Source organism: Budorcas taxicolor, chromosome 12 (assembly GCF_023091745.1).
Source record: "Budorcas taxicolor isolate Tak-1 chromosome 12, Takin1.1, whole genome shotgun sequence".
NCBI lineage: Eukaryota > Metazoa > Chordata > Mammalia > Artiodactyla > Bovidae > Budorcas > Budorcas taxicolor.
Window position 1 is genome coordinate 70,382,094 of NC_068921.1, and position 20,887 is coordinate 70,402,980.

The 20,887-nt window shown below is 43.7% G+C and overlaps 1 protein-coding gene across 1 annotated transcript in view; it reads left to right on the top strand.

The window, feature by feature from the left end:
• The first annotated feature begins 4,312 nt into the window (after window positions 1-4,312).
• The window catches only part of LOC128057705 (ATP-binding cassette sub-family C member 4-like), a 390,282-nt gene continuing 373,707 nt past the window's right edge, over window positions 4,313-20,887 (top strand). The window contains exons 1-3 of the mRNA XM_052650189.1: window positions 4,313-4,476; window positions 9,322-9,432; window positions 10,002-10,122. Coding sequence (XP_052506149.1) covers window positions 4,403-4,476; window positions 9,322-9,432; window positions 10,002-10,122 — 306 coding nt within the window. The 5' untranslated portion in view covers window positions 4,313-4,402. The remainder of the gene's footprint in view (window positions 4,477-9,321; window positions 9,433-10,001; window positions 10,123-20,887) is intronic.

Below are 20,887 nucleotides of genomic sequence, written 5' to 3' on the forward strand. Positions count from 1 at the left end.
AGTCTTTTGCTCTCTCATCACTGGGTCTCTCCCCCTTATCAAAGAAGCTCTCCAGCTGTGTTTGTTTTTCACTCATTTTGGTAAAGTTAGCTGTGGGCTTACCAGACTGAGGGAGACGAGTGTGCAGTGCGGGAAGAGCTGCTGATGGAAAATAATGGGTAGGACTTGCGCACACTGAAATGAGTGTCGGATTCTGACTTAAAGCCTATCACGAGATGTGACTGTCCAGTTGAAGTACATCAACTCATGCTACTGTACAGCCTGCCAGCAGATGCAGCTTGTCACTTGCCACTCACTGAAAGGGTTTTGATATCAGTCTGCAAGCAATTGTCTTATTTTGGTCTCTGTGTCATCAGCCTCTCTGCTCGTGATAATCTGTGTTTGCAGGTGCTCCCCAGTGCTAGCATCATCCCTTCAGCTCCACCTCAGATCATCAGGCATTGGATTCTCATAAGGAGTAAAACCTAGATCCCTCCATGGACAGTTCACAAACCTTACTGTGAACCTTATGAGAATCTAATACTGCTGCTGGTCTGACAGGAGGAGGAGCTCAGGTGGTAATGTGAGTGATGAGTGGAGTGGCTGTAAATACTGATCAAGCTTCTCTCCCTTGCCCATCACTCACCTCTTACTATGTGGCCTGGTTCCTAACAGGCCACAGACCAGAGGTTGAGGACTGCTGCTGTAGACCATATAATATTTTATAGTTTGCACAGATACAAATTTCCACCATCTATCCCTGAGGTTTGTTTGGAAATGAATCAACAAGTCCAACAAGATTGCATTTCTCCTTAGATACTGTTTTGTCCTCACTAGAGTCAATGGCTGGCTTCATTAACTCGGCATAATATATTCAATGTTCATTTGCTTTATGGCATAAATCAGTGTATCTATCTTGACAAATCATATCCTGTTGCATGCAATTCCAGATTTCATTTACCCATTCATAAGGTGGTATGCACTTTCTTCCTCCCATCCCTCACACCATTATCTTTAATGAATAATGGTGTTATAACATTTGTAACTAAGTTTTCAAGTGGACATATGTTTTCATTTATCTTGGATAGATAACTATGAGAAGAATTGCTGGGTTATGTGGTAACTTTGTGATGTACCATTTTACTTTCCCACCAGCAGTATATGAGGATTCTGGTTTCTCTGCATCCTCTCCATCCCTTGTTATTGCTCCTTTAGTCGTAGTATTGAGCCATTTCAGATCAGTAAACAAGTGCAGATAGAGGTCTTATGACATCTCCCCGCTTTGTAAGCTCCATGTCTGGCCTAGTGGTCCTGCACCTGAAAGGCATCCACTGAACATCTGTTCAAAACAAAGTTTTATTTGTATGTTGTTTTAGGTTTTTGTTTTTATAAAATGCTTTCACAAATCCTGAGGCTCACAGTAGCCCTGTAGGAAGGAGGATGAGTGAAGGATCTGGTCCCCTGGCTCTAGAGCCACTCTTTTCTGAACAGTTTAACACTGGATTTCAACATTTCTTCTAAACATCATATTAGTTTACGCTCAGAAAAGAATGCTAAAACTTTTCAAAAAACTCTTCGCTTTAAAAAATACAGCAGAAGCTGAAGGGACTGAGTGAGTTGACAGTTTGGAGATGACAATTATGGTCCTGAGATAGTTGGAACTGGAGAGAACAGTCTGGGGAATTGGGAAAAGGGAAGTCACCAGACTCCCAACTTCAGCAAGCAATTTCTTCATCTTTGAAGAAGAACTAGTAGCTGAACATTTATAGGGATGGAAAATGTAGAGAATTTCAGAGACAACTGGAAATTAGGTGAGGAGTGATTATTTAGATTGTAGATTGCATTATCTGAGAAAGAGTTAACACCAGAAAGATGGATAATTGAAACTGATGATTTTCAGCTCTGTCTTCCTTTTTGTAATAGAAAATTTCAAACCTGCATGAAAATTAAGAAAATAATATCAAGAAAATAGTATAATAAACAACCATCATGCCCATTAATAGAAAATAATCAACACATTGCCATTGTTACCTGTTTGAGTTATAAAAAATGTTTGAATACATTAAGGATTTCTTTAAAATTGATTTCTCCTCCAGCTTTATTGAGGTATAATTGACAATCAAAAATTGTATATATTTAGATGTACAACTTGATGATTTGACATACATATACACTGAAATGCTCATCATACTAAGCCAATTAATGTATCTATCACGTCACATCTTAATCATTTAGATTTTTTTTCTCTTTTATGTTGAGAACCCCTAAGCTCTACTCTCAGCAAATAAAAAGGACACAGCACAAAATCGTCAGTTGTAGCCACATCGCCATGCCCTAGTTCAGCAGAACATATTCATCTTGCATAACTGAAGCTAAAAGGCATCATTAATAACACCATTTTAGCCAAGGTGCATGGGAAATTATCAAAGAATAATGAGGTGATCTTGTTATAAGCCCCACAAACTTTGATCTTTCTTCATTTAGAATGAAAGGGAAGAAAAGCTGCTGAGCCTGGTAAGGCAGCCACAGAAATAACTTATCACGTATGAGTGAGGGCCTAAGATTTTGTTCTCAGTCCTACAGTCATTGATTCATTCAGATAGCATATTCTTGGCACTTTTCACACACTGATCATCCACCAGTGGGACAGTCATACTGGACTTGGACTTGAATCCAAATCAAGATTCATCATTTACTGATTCGAAGACATTGGAGAAGTGCTGTCTTTGAGCCTCATTTTTCTCATCTGTAAAACAGATAACACCTCCTTGAATAGGGCATTGTTTGAGTTAAAAGTAAAGTAAGTTCCCCACAAATGCACATAACCTGTGTTCTATAACATATGCCACTGTTACATGTTTGAGTTATAAAAAAAATAATTGAATACATTAAGGATTTCTTTAAAATAGATTTCTCCTCCAGCTTTATTGAGCTGAGCTCATGATGAAAGAAATCATAAGGTAATCTCTCTGTCCTAAATTCCCCTTGTAAGAGGGCAGCAAAAAGCTCACAAGAGTCCCCCCACAATGTAACCTGTGAGATGCAAGACATTTCACATCTTGTGGAGATCTCTAATGACAGCAAATTCACCTTTTGAAATCATTTGAAGTTTTCTAATCTGTCACATTACTCTAAATCTTGCAGCTCTATAAGCATAGTATGTGCTAACCCCTGTTGTTGGCCATCGTCAAATGTTTGCTACCTGGTTTGTACTGGCCAAACCAAGGTCTTGTGCCCCATGTACACTGAGGTGAAACAAACTGAAAATTTGGAGTTCTGAGCAGAGAAAGGTTCATTGCAAGGGTCAAGCAAGGAGTACAGGATGTTCATGCTCAGAATCCTGGAACTCCTCAATGGATTTCAGGAGGGGATTTTTAGAGGCAAGCTGAGGGAGAGTCCAGGGTACTTGATTAGCTCATGCACTATTCCGATTGATGTTGAGGAGCAGGGTAATGTAATAGGGGTTATCATCATAAATCCTTAGGTTCCAGTTTATCCTGGTCATCATGCAGTTAACTTCTTCCACCTGGTGGACATTTTAGCATCTGCAAAACAACTCAGGTATGTGCACCAGACCCTGTTATAAAGATTCTGTGATTGCTGTATGGCTAATCTATTGATGAAGTTTTTTTGTTATTAGATGTTCACATTCTTCCAATCATCCTTGAGCCAGCCTTTGTGACTCAGAGCAGGCCTGGAGAATGAAGCTTTTCTACAAACAAGAGCCAGGCAGAGGGCAAGGGGTGGGGGGTAGGGTCTATCCCAGGAAGGTCCCTCAGTGTCCTGCTCCATTCCAGTTGGAGACCTTCCCACAGCGCCCTTGTTTGATCCTGAGGAGGGCAGCATGCCCAGAGAGTGGGCTGCTGTCTCCTTCTGCCAGCTTTCTCCAGGTTTCCTCTGCAGCGCATGGGCAGCCTCTGAGCAGCAGAGATGGGTGGGGCCTGAGACTCCTGCCTCTAGTGAGTTCCTGGACTCAGAGCAGGAACTTCCTCTGAGTTTGCAGCCAGGTGCGCTTCAGGGAGCTGGGCTGGTTGTGCCCCACAGTCAGCCTGCCTGCCTGCCTTTATCAAAGAGCTGGTAGCTTTGCCTCCCACCTGCATGGGGCTCCTAGAAGCATCTACCTGAGTGTCCCTTAGTCCTGCAGGCTCACACGTGTCATGCTGCATCCATCCTAGACTTGTGGCAGCAGCTGCACAGAGCGAGTGCCTCAAAGGTGGACTCTGGAGGTTTCTCAGTCCTGGGAGGTGAGACCTGGCGCACAAAGGGCGCTCCACTCTCAGAAGCAGGTGTTCTCAGGCTCTGGCCCAGTGGACCTGCGGGGCGGCCAGTCTCCAGCATCCCCGCCAGCACCTCCAGGAGCAGCAGGAGCCCCACCGCCTCCTGAGCAGGGCGACCCTGGTCTGTGTCCACCTTCGCCTGCAAGATGCTGCCTGTGTCCCCGGAGGTGAAGACCAACCCACTGCGGAAGGCGAATTTCTGCTCGCGCCTGTTTGTCTGGTGAGCGCCCCATCTAAGCTGTGACAATTCCTGCAAGCACATGCCTGACACTGCTGGCTTCTGTTGGGGACCAAGGGACAAGGAGAGGGTGCGCTCGGGACTGGTGGCAGTAGGGGTGGGAGGAGGGCCCAGGGACCTGGTGTCCACCTTATCCAGCTGCCTCAGAACAGCTCAGCAATTCACAGTCAGTTCTGAAAGAAGCTGCAACTTTCACCCCAAGGAAGCAGCTTATGAACAACTTTCTTTATCTAATCAGTGACCTGCCCCTTTGCCATCTTCCAATAATGTCCCCACTTTCCCCATGTTCCTTAGGTGAACATTTGAGTTCCAGTTGCCTTGGGCTGCCTCTCTCCCCCTGTCTGTGACCATGTCTTTCTTTCTCTCCCTGCCTCCTTCCCTGTGTAGTTGACTGTTTGTCCTGTGTACAGAACACAATTTTTTTTTATGAAATGAATGGGAACACTATTCTGGAACACCTTTTGAATTTTTCCTGGGATATACAGCCAGGAGCAGAGTGTCTATTTTACCACAGCCCCTTTCCCTATTGTAAATATCTCCACTTCTACTTTTGAGGACCAAACCCTGGGGATGGGGTCCATGAAACCTGTGGGTTCTTATCCAGATCTCTAGCTGAGAGAAGCAGTACATGGTCTTGATGTAGATGGTCCTGCCCAGGAGTCTTATGGTCCTGAAACCATTGAAGGATCCCTGATCTGGGAGGAAACACACAGATGAAAAATGCTGCAGGGTGCTGAAGCTCTTAAATTAAGTCTTCATCTAATAACTGGGACTACAGAAAGGCAGGCCTGAACCTTTGGATTTTAATCACACTTGGGTGATTACTAGATCTTTTGTTTCTCAACTCTAACCCATTCATCTTTTCCACAAATTCTGATGCTTCTTTTATGGGACAGCCTAGGGGATCCCCAGGGGGATGGCGGCTCCTATGCTTGTTTTGATGGAGGTATATTCAGTGCATGTGGCTACATCTCTTGCCTATTTGATGTCCCTTATGGAAAGAGGGTCCTAGAAGAAGGAATATGTGTGTGGTTACCATAAATACTAGCAAAATAGATAAATGTCTCTTTAATTTCAGGTAGGGCAAGAAACTCTCAAAGCACATTCTGTTTGTTGATTTTGAAAATGATGTGCATAGAAACAGAAGGAGAAGACTTTAATTTTGGATGGCACCCATTTCCAGTTTTCCTGCTGGAGAGGAAGGAGCCTCTTATTTCACGCCTGAAGACACTGAAACATAGAGGTTGAGTGAGTTGCCCACCATCACACAGCTAGTAAACAGTGGAGTGGGATCTTCTCAAGCCAGGCAGTCTGGTTCTGGAGTCTACGTTTCTTGTGTATGTAACTGCTGTGCTTGTCATGGAATTGGTTGCCTGGACTTGTTCCAGGGTCCTAGCCCAGGCTGAGACCCTTTATCATGATGGGGAGTTTCTTGCTCCACTCGGATTCCCACAACCAATAAGTAAACTGATGGTGAGACTGGTAGAGCACTAGCTTTGCTCAGTGACCAAAGAATGAGAAACGGAGACTAGTTTGCAAATGAACCTCTCAGCCCACTTTGGCTTAGACACTGTGTATCTAGCAGGGTTGAAGCAAATGGAAGGAAATCCTATTAACAGAGGGAGGAATATTCATGAATTATGCAAGAGCAGGGTGTGATTTGGACCTGAAATTAAGAAAACACTCCTTTTTAGTCCTTGTATGAGCTCTTCACTTTGTCATCATAGCCATTGGCAACTGTAATGGTCCTAGTGGGTTCATTTAGCATGCTACTGTATTACAGTGAATGCGTAATGATGCTCTGTGTCTATTGGAGGTTAGGTCTTCTGCCACTTGGGTCCTGGCTGGTTCTAATCAGTTCTTATTTTTCTCTTTGATTTTATGACTGAGTCTGAAACTCAGATAAGAGCAACTAGTTTCCATTTGAGAAAGGGGCAGGGATATAATTCTGGGGCAACAGCCTTTCCTTTTTACTACTCCTCTTTTCTGATAGACTCTGAAAGGGCAAGGCTTGGTCTTCTGAAATGCTTCCTGCTGAGCATGGGTGTTGTCATATGCTAGGTTAGAGGGGCAGAATTTTTCCTGATTCACCGAAAATGAATCTGCTTGTCACCAAGCTAGAGTCCCAGTTTCTTATAGCCCTGGGTAAAGACCATCTGCAGCTTCATTATCTCAGTTCTTCAAGAGATAAAACTAATGAGACAATTGAGGAATCATGGACCAAAGAGCAAGAGAAGGAGAGTAACTGGAAGGGCTCTAAAAATGGCCTTAGAAGCTCAGGGAATCTGGGGATCTTTCTTTTGAAACTCACAAATTTTTCAGTCAGGCCATTCTTGTTCTGAGCATTTAGCCAAGTGGCCTCTCTCTTAAAAAAAAAAAAAAAAATTATTGGAGTACAGTTGATTTACAATGTTGTGTTAGTTTCAGGATACAGCAAAGTAAATCAATTATACATATATCCACTTTTTAAAAAAATATTATTTTCTTTAACAAAGAAAAAAAGATAAAGGCTATTGCAGAGTATTGAGTAGAGTTCCCTCTGTTATACAGTAGGTTCTTATTAGTTATCTATTTTATATATGCTTCCTTGGTGGCTCAGATGATAAGGAATCTGGCTGCAATGCAGGAGACCTGGGTTAGATCCCTGGGTTGGGAAGAATCCCTGGAGAAGGAGGTGGCAACCCACTTCGATATTCTTGCCTGGAGAATCCCATGGACAGAGGAGCTTAGTGGGCAACAGTTCATGGGACCACAAAGAGTCAGACACAAATATAGTAGTTTATATATGTCAATTCCAGTCTCCCAATTGTCCCTTCTTCCCTTATCCCCTGGTAACCATAAGTTCATTTTCTACATCTGTAACTCTGTTTCTGTTTGGTAGGTAAGTTCATTTGTACCGTTTTTTAAAGATTCTATGTATAAGTGGTACCATATGATATTTGTCTTAGTCTGCAAGTGGCTTTCTCTGGAAGTTGGGATGCACGCTCTTTTATCAGACTGCTTATATTAACACAGAAACAACAGGAAATGGTTGCTAGGGCACAGATTCCCCATTGATCAGCCAGCAGGTAATCAAGAGCTTTGTAGTGGTCAAGAGTCATGTTGGCCAGAGGGTCCAGTAAGATTTTGTCATTCTAAGGTTTGAACTGGTTTCTCTACTTACCCAGGCCAGTCTCTGACTTTTTTTTTTTTTTAATGGTTATGGGATTATAATTTTTTTCTCATTTTAGGCTCATCAGGGATCCTACAAGGGAGACAACTGCTATTACGTCAAGCTCCCCTCCTGACTAGATGAATGGCCCCTTTGATTCACAGGTTGTGCGAGTGTAATTAAAATTGAAAGTAACCTTGATCTGGGTGTGAACCACCTATAGCCCAGTGTCCCCTGGTAGAGTTCTCTTGGAGACAGTTGATGGCCCAATGTGGGTGGCCCTTGTCACAGGGGCCTTGAGGAATAAACTCCCACAGAGGTGCACACACTGTCTTTGGGTTTTCTTGAGTCAAGTTTAGGCTCATGGTGGTGCCCTTCCATCCAGGGTGCTTGCACATGGCCAGACCCCTCCATGTTTGGTATGATCCTGTTCCAACAGCCATTAAGCATGATAACTATCTAGAGTCAGCCATGCCTGTAGGTGGAAGGCTTATACTGAACAGTTGGTTGAACTCCCAGAAAACAGGGATTTGACTAACACACAAGCCTTTTCAGGGGTGTGGTGGCAGTGGGCAACCTTGATGTCCCCGGGCAGAAACCTGGGCGTGGAGGAATTAAACCACAGTTTGGTGATGCTATCAGCTGTTAGTGAAGTTCCCTGAAAGTCTGGCGGGCTGTATTTATTCCCCAACTGAGGCTGATGGTGATAGATCCAACAGTCAGCAAAATTCCAGCCCTTTTGGATGTTTGAATGTTACTTTTTAAAATAAATGAATCTGCCAGGGAGTGATACCAAGGAGGACCATAAGAATCAACTGTGCATTTTAGCTGGGAAGGTATTACCTATCTTGAGGTTGTCTTCAGAAGCTTGGGGTCAGAATGAGGCTCATATGAGCATTCTGACTGAGGGGAGTCTGACGGGACTGTAAGGATTCAGGGTCCAGAGCCTCTTAGACTCAGGGTTTTGTGTCCATAAGATAATTGCTTGTAAAAATTCCTCTCTGTTGACAGCTGATCTAAGGAGATCTTGACATCAGGGTTGAAACTGCTTTGAATATGACTGGTGCTCAGACACTTTAGTCGTATCTGACTCTTTGCAACCCCATGGAATGTAGCCCACCAGGCTCCCCTGTCCATGGGATTTTCCAGGCATGAATACTGGAGTGGGTTGCTGTTTCCTTCTCCAGGGGATCTTCCCAACCCAGGGATTGAACCAGCATCTCTTACATCTCCTGCGTTAACAGACGGGTTCTTTACTACTAGTGCCACGTAGGTATCCTTGAATCTGATACAGTTCAGAAGACTTAAGTCCTCAGTAATACAGGAACATATCTGCAGCCTTACCCACAATGGCCATTCAGCTCTATTCTGCTTGCCTGAAACACCGTTACTTTATTTTCATTTCTAGATATATTTTTTCCTTAATAATTAAAACAGATGTACAATGTATGTTCAGTAGGCCACAAACAGCCTGCTTTTAAGTTATACCATGTATAAGCCAGCATGACTTTCCTGTACCTAGAATGTATGTGTGTAAGCGCGTGTCTAAATTCCCCCTATATCTTTATATACTTAAAATGCAGACTTCTTTTTTTTTAACAATGTCCATGAATGTAGGTTCCTAATTAGAGATGTGTAATTTGTATATATGTCACTCTCCTTTTAATGTTTAACAGGTGGCTAAACCCCTTGTTTAAAATTGGTCACAAACGGAGATTAGAACCAGATGACATGTATTCAGTGCTTCCAGAAGATCGCTCCCAGCGCCTTGGAGAAGAGCTGCAAGGGTGAGCACAGACATCAGAGAGAAGGGAGGAAGAGTGAGAATTTCCACGTGGGGCTAAAGGTCTGGGGGAGGCTTTGCCTTCCTCTGGGTTCTCCTAAGCCTCCTCGTCTGACACTACACACTCACCCCCTCAGGCTGACCCCGGGCTTAGCCCACTTTGGAGGCTGGGGGAGCGTGTATTCCCTGTGCATCCGTGGATGTGGAGGGAGCCCGCAGCCATGGCCCTGCAGGCCGAGCTCTGTCTCGGAGGTGGGGTCCCTGGAGAGGGAGTCTGCCCTCCTGAGCTGCTCATGACCTGTGAGTCCAACAAAGCTTGGCAGTAACTTGTTTCCAGAATCTGGAACTTTTCCCTCAAGGCCTGTTTCTCTGGTGCTTCAGGGTCTGCACCGCTCGTCTTTCAGGAGCCCTGTGAACAGGTAGCCAGCACCTACTACACAGCCGCAGAGTGCCTGTAGTGCGGGCTCCTCTCCCACTCCGCCCCGCCCCCTTTCCCCTTTGGTGCACTCCGCCCCGCCCCCTTTCCCTTTGGTGGACTCGCTGCTCTTCACTGTGCTCTCTTTCTCATCGCAGGCACTGGGATCAGGAAGTGAAGAGAGCCCAGAAGGACGCACGGGAGCCTTCCTTCATGAAAGCGATCATAAAGTGTTACTGGAAACCCTATGTAGTTTGGGGAATTTTTACATTTCTTGAGGTAAAAGATTTTCATACTGTGCATTGATTTTTGGTGTATGTATCTCAGTACTGAGGTGGACGGGATGAGTGGGAGAGAGGCCAGTAGTCTAAGGTCTGAGGATAAACCCTCATGGAAACATGATAGAGCTCAGAGGTTGTATTTATCTTTAGAATGGCAAAGACTGGACTCCAAGGGTACAATTCTTTTAACTGATTAAAGAATGTTGTTAAAGGATGGCCTTGAAGTAAAAGACATTTTATATTATGGTAGAAAGTTCCTGGTGCTTAGTATAAATGTTGATTAATCTTTGACCAAAAGAAGATTCCAGAAACCTCAGGCAATATGTACCCTGTGATTTAGAGGAAGGTAATTTGGACCTGAGCCCAGAATAAAGTACATTTTATGGCACTTTGTTATAGTTTAACAAGGTAAAATTATTACCTTGACCAGGTCACATCTGATAAATGCTTTTCTAAGAAGATACCATTGCTGCTCCTCTTCCAGGGGAACAGAACCCAGGGCCCTGCATCTGGACGGTAGCCGCCCAGAACTCTTAAGAGCACAGCTTGCCCCAGGCTGCCCTCTTCTCTGTGGGCTGGCACTGTGAGCAAAGCCCCCGTGGGGAGGAGCTCCAGCTTCACCATGAATTCTCTGAACCCTCCATGCTGCTTTCTTTCCCTGGTTGTGGGGATGAATTCCTGGTTGAAGGGGTAGTCCTGATAGCCTGGCATTGCCAGAGGTTGTAGGAAGGAATATGCAGGGCAAACCAGAGGCAGAAAGCTGTGAGGTCAGTGACGTCCATGATCCTGAAGATCCTGGGTCAAGATCCCCCCGTGGACAGTTCACCTGGGGACACAGTGCCGTCAGCCCCCTGTTCTGGCTGAGCCTGCTGGAGGTCTGCTGCAGACCCCCCTGGGGGGCTCGTGCTCTCCGTGGTCCCTTGGCGCTGCCTTAGGGACACAGGCGGCCTGTGAGTGTGTGAGGGCAAGAGGGATGGAAGATGCAGTTGCTGTGAAAGGAGTGTTTTAGGTGGAGAAGGTGTGAGTTGTCCTCAGTCCATTGTGTTGGGGCTGAGGTGGGTAGGCCAGGTGGTTTAGAGGTAGGTGGCGTGGCTCTTATTTAAAGGCTGTGCTGGACTGAAGGGTGCTTTGGGCAGTGGGCAGCTGGATAGGTGATGTCCACCCCACACAACTGGAGAGACCAGAGAATCTGTCAGCTCCCAGGTGACTGGATGATCCTGGGGGATGGAGTTCTCACTGATGTCAGAAGAGGATTGGCCATTGTGCCAGAGGGTGGGACAGGTGTGTGGGGCAGGGTGCCGCCTTTGCGAGGACACTGACCACCTAGCTACTGCAGTGTCCTGTGAAGGACAGGGTGTGGGAGAGGGAACAGGAGCCCATCAGGCTGCCCCAGCCCTTCTTTGTCCCATGTGCAGCTGTCCCAGTCATGGAATTTCCACATGGTCACAGTAAGTCTGTTTGAAATACACAGATGGCAAGCTGGTATGGCCTGTTTGTGTAGTATTTCCTGACATCACACAGCAGAGCTCTCATGAATTCTGCTTATCAGGAAACCCTGGGGCCTCAGTTCTACCTGTGGCTCATGCCAGGTGCCTGGTTGGATGAGTGGCCTCCGGGTTTAATGTTGGATCATATCCTGGAGCAGGTCTTTCTCTGCTGTCACTGGCTCTCTAGTTTCTTTTTGGTACCAGATGCTGAAGAGTCTTAAAGTCAGGTGGGTTCAGAGCATAGCCCGTGTGACAGGGTTTGAACTGAGCTGCTGGTTTTTCTTGCTGTCGTGGGCTGTTAGCCCCTTGAGTGGGGTCACTAAGCCTTGGATGGATCCCATTCTAATATGAGTCCTGGGTCTTGGCTGTGGCAGCTCATGGGAGAAGCAGACATAGAGGGAGAGGCTGCAGGATCTGGGGTTCTTCCTCAGAGGTAATCCTCCCCACTGTGGTGCTGTGAGTGTTGATTTCAAAGTTGTGCAGCCCCAGTAACACTTCCTGCTGGGGATCCAGGAAGGCCAGGCCTCAGGCTGCATAAGGTGGAACTGGAAGAGCCCTGGGCCCTTTCAGGAGGTTGGTCTCTGGGTGGTCATGGCAGAGAAGAGGGGAGTAGAGGACATAAATTTAGGGGCTCATCTGTGTGATAGTACTGCTAGTACTAGTAGCAGTACTAGTTAGTTAAATAATTGATTTTCTGAAGCAACTTCCCGTGTTGTGATCAATCTATACTGCTTGTTATTCTTTATAGTTTAGATGGTGGAAATCTAAACTCAGCCCAGGACTTTCTAAAACACAAACATGTTTCCTTTTTGATCTCCAGCCCTCTTTTAATCGCTCAGATGCACAGAACACCCCGTGGATCATCCATGATCCCAAGCAGTGTGGTCTTTCCACCCACAGCATGAGCAGGGCCTCTCAGGTACTCCTGGCGGTACCAGTGGGAGAAAGCTAGGTGACGCCAGTCCAGGGTGAGGCTCTTAGGGTTTTAGGATTTTGAGATATGAAAACCTCTGTCCTATGAGAAAGTCTTCCCTGATAGCTCAGCTGGTAAGGAATCTCCCTGCAATGAGGGAGACCTGGGTTTGATTGCGGGGTTGGGAACATCCCCTGGACAAGAGAAAGGCTACCCACTCCAGTATTCTGGCCTGAAGAATTCCATGGGCTGTCCTGTGAAAACTGAGGAGTATCTCTTCCTCTCAGAGAAACAAGTAGCAGGCTATGGAGTACTTGCCAGTCACCCCTAATTGGAACAGAACAGCCAGAGAGCTCCCAGCACCACTGGCTCCTCTGTGCACCTCCACAGGTACTGTGGGTGGAGAGGACAGGTCCCCACCTGCCCGAGGCCCTCAGGGTGGAGAGAAGGAGCCTGAAGCCTCTGCCTGGGCCTGAGTCGCAGAGACCACCTCCCCAAGTCTTCAGTGCTTCTCTCTGAGTGGTGAGGTCTCCATTGCTGGTGTGTAAGTGGGGTGACCTCAGAGAGCCAGAGTGGGTTCATCCAGTCCCTTCCCCTGAGAGGGGAGGTGTGGCTGGGTTATGTCCTCTTCCCAGGACTGTTAGACGTGGCCCAACCTTGTCCGGCCACTTGGCCTTTGCCTGAAGCCACTTGTGCTGATGGTCTCTGGTCCCGTTGGAGGCTGTGGGAAACCCATGTGTGTGTAAGCCTTCACTTTGGAGCTCAGCTGATGGAAAGGAAGTAAACAGAATCCTCTGCATCCCACAGTGGGCTTTGTGCCTCAACTCATGGCTGGTTCCCCAAGAGCTGAGTGGTCTTTGCATTTATTTCCCAATACTTTCTTCCATGTGTCCCTCACTTTGTTCAACCAGGAGGCTGAGCAGTGGCTGCTGGTGGCAAAGATACTGTGGGCTGAGAGCAACCACTGAGGACCACACAGCAAGGGAGAGGAGGAGGGGGCCTTGAGCCAAGTAGAAGGGGACCTGCTGAGCAGACCTGCTGTGTGCGCCCTGCTGGTTCTTGAGAGCATAGCGTTAGCAATTAGCCATTGGGTGTTAGTAATATCCACAGGAGATATCCATGAATCAAGGCAAATTGGAAGTGGTCAAACAAGAGATGGCAAGAGTGAACGTCGACATTCTAGGAATCAGCAAACTAAAATGGACTGGAATGGGTGAATTCAACTCAGATGATGATTAGATCTACTACTGTGGGCAGGAATCCCTCAGAAGAAATGGAGTAGCCATCATGGTCAACAAGAGTCCGAAATGCAGTACTTGGATGCAATCTCAAAAATGACAGAATGATCTCTGTTCATTTCCAAGGCAAACCATTTAATATCACCGTAATCCAAGTCTATGCCCCAACCAGTAATGCTGAAAAAGCTGAAGTTGAATGGTTGTGTGAAGACCTACAAGACCATGTAGAACTAACACCCAAAAAAGATGTCCTTTTCATTATAGCGGACGGGAATGCAAAAGTAGGAAGTCAAGAAACACCTGGAGTAACAGGCAAATTTGGCCTTGGAATGTGGAATGAAGCAGGGCAAAGACTAATAGAGTTTTGCCAAGAAAATTCACTGGTCATAGGAAACACCCTCTTCCAACAACACAAGAGAAGACTCTACACATGGACATCACCAGATGGTCAACACTGAAATCAGATTGATTATATTCTTTGCAGCCAAAGATGGAGAAACTCTATACAGTCAACAAAAACAAGACCAGGAGCTGACTGTGGCTCAGATCATGAACTCCTTATTACCAAATTCAGACTTAAATTGTAGAAAGTAGGGAAAACCACTAGACCATTCAGGTATGATCAAAATCAAATCCCTTATGATTATACAGTGGAAGTGAGAAATAGATTTAAGGGCCTAGATCTGATAGAGAGAGTGCCTGATGAACTATGGAATGAGGTTTGTGACATTGTACAGGAGACAGGGATCAAGACCATCCCCATGGAACAGAAATGCAAAACAGCAAAATGGCTGTCTGAGGAGGCCTTACAAATAGCTGTGAAAAGAAGAGAAGCAAAAAGCAAAGGAGAAAAGGAAAGATATAAGCATCTGAATGCAGAGTTCCAAAGAAGAGCAAGAAGAGATAAGAAAGCCTTCTTCAATGATCAATGCAAAGAAATAGAGGAAAACAACAGAATGGGAAAGACTAGAGATCTCTTCAAGAAAATTAGAGATACCAAGGGAACATTTCATGCAAAGATGGGCTCGATAAAGGACAGAAATGGTATGGACCTAAGAGAAGCAGAAGATATTAAGAAGAGGTGGCAAGAATACACAGAAGAACTGTACAAAAAAGATCTTCATGACCTGGATAATCACGATGGTGTGATCACTCATCTAGAGCCAGACATCCTGGAATGTGAAGTCAAGTGGGCCTTAGAAAGCATCACTACAAACAAAGCTAGTGGAGGTGATGGAATTCCCGTTGAGCTGTTTCAAATCCTGAAAGATGATGCTGTGAAAGTGCTACACTCAATATGCCAGCATATTTGGAAAACTCAGCAGTGGCCACAGGACTGGAAAAGGGCAGTTTTCATTCCAATCCCAAAGAAAGGCAATGCCAAAGAATGCTGAAACTACCGCACAATTGAACTCATCTCACATGCTAGTAAAGTAATGCTCAAAATTCTCCAAGCCAGACTTCAGCAATACGTGAACCATGAACTCCTGATGTTCAAGCTGGTTTTCAAAAAGGCAGAGGAACCAGAGATCAAATTGCCAACATCCGCTGGATCATGGAAAAAGCAAGAGAGTTCCAGAAAAACATCTATTTCTGCTTTATTGACTATGCCAAAGCTTTTGACTGTGTAGATCACAATAAACTGTTGAAATTCTTCAAGAGATGGGAATACCAGACCACCTGACCTGCCTCTTGAGAAATCTGTATGCAGGTTTTGAACTGTGGTGTTGGAGAAGACTCTTGAGAGTCTCTTGGACTGCAAGGAGATCCAACCAGTCCATTCTGAAGATCAGCCCTAGGATTTCTTTGGAAGGAATGATGCTAAATCTGAAACTCCAGTACTTCAGCCACCTCATGCGAAGACTTGACTCATTGGAAAAGACTCTGATGCTGGGAGGGATTGGCAGTAGTAGGAGAAGGGGACGACAGAGGATGAGATGGCTGGATTGCATCACTGACTCAATGGATGTGAGTCTGAGTGAATCATGGGGTCGCAAAGAGTCGGACACGACTGAGCGACTGAACTGAACTGAATATCCACAGTGATGACCTTGAGTTATAAATTAGGGTTTTATATCCACCATCTTTTCTTTTTCTAATCAGATGTAAGTTTTTAATGTAAAATGAAAAGAATTTGAAAATTGAAGTATGATTGGCTTACAATGTTATATTAGTTTCTGGTATACATCAGTTCAGTTCAGTTCAGTCACTCAGTCGTGTCCGACTCTTTGCGACCCCATGAATCACAGAACGCCAAGCCTTCCTGTCCATCACCAACTCCCGGAGTTCACTCAGACTCACATCCATCGATTCAATGATGCCATCCAGCCATCTCATCCTCTGTCATCCCCTTCTCCTCCTGCTCCCAATCCCTCCCAGCATCAGGGTCTTCTCAAATGAGTGAACTCTTCACATGAGGTGGCCAAAATATTGGCGTTTCAACTTTAACGTCATTCCTTCCAAAGAACACCCAGGATTGATCTCCTTTAGAACGGTCTGGTTGGATCTCCTTGCAGTCCAAGGGACTCTCAAGAGTCTTCTCCAACACCACAGTTCAAAAGCATCAGTTCTTCAGTGCTCAGCCTTCTTCACAGTCCAACTCTCACATCCATACATGACTATTGGAAAAACCATAGCCTTGACTAGATGGACCTTAGTCAGAAAAGTAATATCTCTGCTTTTGAATATGCTATCTAGTTTGGTCATAACTTTCCTTCCAAGGAGTAAGTGTCTTTTAATTTCATGACTGCAGTCACCATCTGCAGTGATTTTGGAGCCCCAAAAAATAAAGTCTGACCCTGTTTCCACTGTTTCCCCATCTATTTCCCATGAAGTGATAGGACTAGATGCCATGATCTTAGTTTTCTGAATGTTGAGCTTTAAGCCAACTTTTTCACTCTCCACTTTCACTTTCATCAAGAGGCTTTTTTTTAGTTCCTCTTCACTTTCTGCCATAATTAATGATTTAATATTTCATACACTACATGATGAGTTTAGTTACCAACTGTCACCGTGCAAAATTATTCCAATATTATTGAATATATTCCCTATGTTGTATAATTCTGTGATTTATTTATTTTTAAAATTTTTATCTCTTTATTTTGTGCCCCCAATCCCCTTTTACTTACTTTAGAATTTGGAATTTGTACCTCTTAAGTTTCCTCACCTATTTCACTTGTTTCCTCCACCCTCCTCAATCCATTTTCTTTATGTAGTCAAGGAAGTAGGAGACTCTTTTTGAAAGATTGCATTCATAATGGTTAAAATTTTTCAAAATCTGGGTAGAAGTGAAATTATAGTCTAGAAAATTTGGTTTTACACATGTCTTTTCTCAAGAGTTCTAGTTCCACTGTGGTCGCCTGTGAGGAACAATGAGTTTTCCAAACCTTGGTGAATCCAGCCTCTGCCATTAGAGTAAGTCTCTTACCAGGACTTCTAGTGATAAAAGTGGTGAGAAATCCTTGTTTTTATGGTGGTTTCAGAGCACTCTGTGCTATTGTAGCTCATTTATGTGTCCCAGGATTCCTCTGAGGGAGGCACGGCTGGTATTTTCACAGACAAAGACCTGGAGGCCCAGGAGGGCACACGATGGGCTTGGGGTCATGTGACTTGCAGGTGGCTAACCTGATCTCTGAGTCACAGTGTTCTGACTTCTAGACACATGTTCTCTGTGCTCTGTTCTCTCCTCCCACAGCCTCCACTGAGGCTCAGAGCCAAGAGGAGCTGTTTTTCTAGCAACAGCTCTGGCCCCTCTGTCAACTGCTTTCTATAGTGTTTTTTGTTTTTGTTTTTTTTTTTTTTTAATTTCCTGTGGATTTTTAAGAACATTTCAAAAATACAAAAATATAATAGAATGGAAAGGTAACACAGTGTGTCACTCCAGAATAGGCCTCTCTGGAAGAAAGATTGTTGTGAGTTGATTGTGTTTTTCAGAAATAGACAGAAGAGAAACTCTGAAGACAGAGTAGAAGTTATTCTTCTGAAAGACATTTACACTGATAAAGGAAATCTCCATTTGTAAAGATGTCTCCCTCTCTGTACCAGAAAAAGAAGGATGGCTCTAAATCACAGCAGAATCCTGTTGAAGGACCGTCTTCAAGAAGGATGAAATCTGCTTGACAAATCCAACCCTACTGTAGTTTAAGCTGCTTTTCTTGTTAACCTCTCATTGGCGCTCCATCAACTTTTCTTTTGTCTTTAGGGGGAGATGGAATTTAAGGTGATGGCCTGGGCTATCTCAGGGAAGTTACTCAGTTCTTCTTGATATTTCACATGTGTATCAGAAATATACATGTTAATAAACTTCTGTTCTATTTTTCCTTGTTATTCTGTCATTTATTACAGGGATCTTCAGCTAAGAACTCAGAAGAGTAAAGGGAAATAAGCCCCTATGTCACCCTAAGTCAGCTTCAATAATTGCCATAATGAGCAGTCTTGATTCATCTGAAACTCACCCTCACTTTCCAAGATTATTTTAAAGAAGTTCCAAAACATCAAATCATATTTTATTTTATTTTATTTATTTCTTTATTTTTTACTTTACAATACTGTATTGGTTTTGCCATATATTGACATGAATCCGCCACAGGTGTACATGAGTTCCAAATCATTTTTATCCACAAATATTTTAGTATGTATCTTTAAAAGATGTGGAATCTTCCCCCACTAAACATATTTAGCATAAACATTATTTTTATAGACTTTCCTGGTGTCTTAGAAGGTAAAGCGTCTGCCTACAATGTGTGAGACCCAGGTTCAATCCCTGGGTTGGGAAGATTTCTTGAAGAAGAAAATGGCAACCCACTCCAGTATTCTTGCCTGGAAAACCCCATGGTTGGAGGAATATGGTAGGCTACAGTCCATGGGGTAGCAAAGAGTTGGACATGACTGAGCGACTTCACTTTCACTTTATTGTTTTTATGCTTAACTAGTAACTTTAATATCATTAGTATCTAGCCAGCGCTCACAGTTGTCTTTTCCCCCTCTTCTGTTGGAAGCAGTATTAAATAAGGTACACTTCGCTGACACAGGTTATACAGATTGCCTTTCTGTTCCCCTCCACCCCGTGCCTCTAGGTTGTTTGTCCATAGAGATTCCCTCAACCTGGATTTGGCTGATCGCATCTCCTCCTGTGTCAATTAACTTGTTCCTCTGGCACCTTAGGTTGGTGTTTAGGTCTAGAAGTTTTATATAGCTCATTTGGATTTTCTTCACCCCTTTTGTCTATGTAGGAGGTAGGGTTGTATATCTCCCTTATAAAATACATAACATCTTGTGTGTGTGTGTGATTTTGGAGCTATTCATGATCCTTGCTCAAGGTCCATTAATTTATTAAGGGTTGCAAAGTGGGGATGTTCTAAGCTCTTTGGTTAATGCTGAACTATAGTGTTTATATGGAGAGTAGGGGAAAATAAATTTTTCCGTTTTTAAAACCTGTTTTCAAAATGAGGAATTGGTTCTCCTCTAGTGAGGAGAGGGGCTAGTGAGTTTTCATGGTTGTTTTTCGGTTTGGTTCTGTGAATGTCAGTTTGAGCTCATGTATTTAAGGATTTCTGATCTACTTCAGTGCATTTCATTTGTTACGCTTGCGTCAACCTTTGGCCATCTTTGGGCAGTGGGAGTATGTTCAGGTTGGGTCCTAAGTCTTTTGCACATACTCTAGAAGTTGGCTAGTTTTTTTTTTTTTTTTTTTTTTAATGTCTTTTTTTGTTTGTTTTGTTTTTTTTGGTTTCTGGTGTGACAGGATGTTTCTAGTTCATTTTGTACAGCATTTGCTCAGCCCTGGAACCATCCATTTCTCTAAGCAGCCCTGTCTTCTTTTAGTGTGAAATGGTATTTAAAGACTATAGTCTGGATGCTAGAGGGGCTTCTTGCTCTTGGTTATTGTTTCTTGGCTTTTTTTCATTAGACCAAGTTAGAATACATTTTTAAGGTAAACAAATATGTTTATATGTGTGTTTCCAATCCAAATCAGATACAGGACACAAGTTTTTTACTTCATCTTACTGTGCTTACATCTGTACCTCTTTTCTCCCATTATCTATTCTCTTTGTCCCACGCCTAAGCCCAATTCTCAGTGATATTAACATAATTATTCATTTGTTTTAACTTATAAAGTGACTTCTGAAAACATAATAAGATTTATCTTTCGGCAGTTCATACTGTCTTCAGGTGGGTATATCACGCAGATAATGTGTTTTCAAATTGTTTTGTTTAAAACCACTTTTGATAGTTATTTTCTGTATGGCTCTTTGAACCAACAGGATGGGTAGATATTTAGGTATCTTTATTTAAATTTACTCTGAAATTTTAGGAATTGCTTTCTTTAAAATTAGTTTTTTCATAATTATAATTCTGTATAATGTTTTCCTGATTCCAAAATCAAGAGAAGGCTGCTTTTAAAGAAGGCTGATATCCTTGTTAACTCTATTCTAATTCTCCTTCTCCTTTTAGAGATAACTTTCCAGACTAATTTTGACTCATCTTTTTATTAATGTTTTTTAAATATAGTTTTATCTGAAATTTTAGTTTTCCTACTGTGCAGAATGAAAATTTTCAACTTCAATACTATAATCTCTGGACTTGGATTTATAAAGATTTTTCTAGAAGCATGAAATGTGTCATGGGACTCTGGTTAAAACTCTTTGTGATCATTGTAACTCCTCCATAGTAGGTCTGTAGCCATTCCAGGCTCAGATGCCGAAACAGTGCAAGAGTGGAGGTTAGCAGATGCTTACATGGGGTTAGTTTCTGCATCCAGAATCTTCCAGGGAGAAGAATCTTCAGGCTCCACCCTAATCAGTTGAACCTAAACCAGTTTCTGGAGGCTGGACCTCGGGCACAGAGTGCCCTTATCCCCACCCAGGGGATGCTAAGGTGCAGCCAGGATGAAGACCACTGTGTAAAAGATGAGTGAAGGCTAGGATATCCAGAATGCTGGTGGCTATGATATCCCAGATTCACTGCTTTTTCTCCTTATCTCTGGATTTTTCTCAACTCTACTTTAGAACTCCCCCAGTTCTAAAGATTAACTGCCTGTTCAGTTTTTCCCTACAAGCTCACTCTTTTCTGCTTATATGTTCCACTCAAGTGTTTTTCTTTGTTAGCTTGCTTCTATTTTTGTGT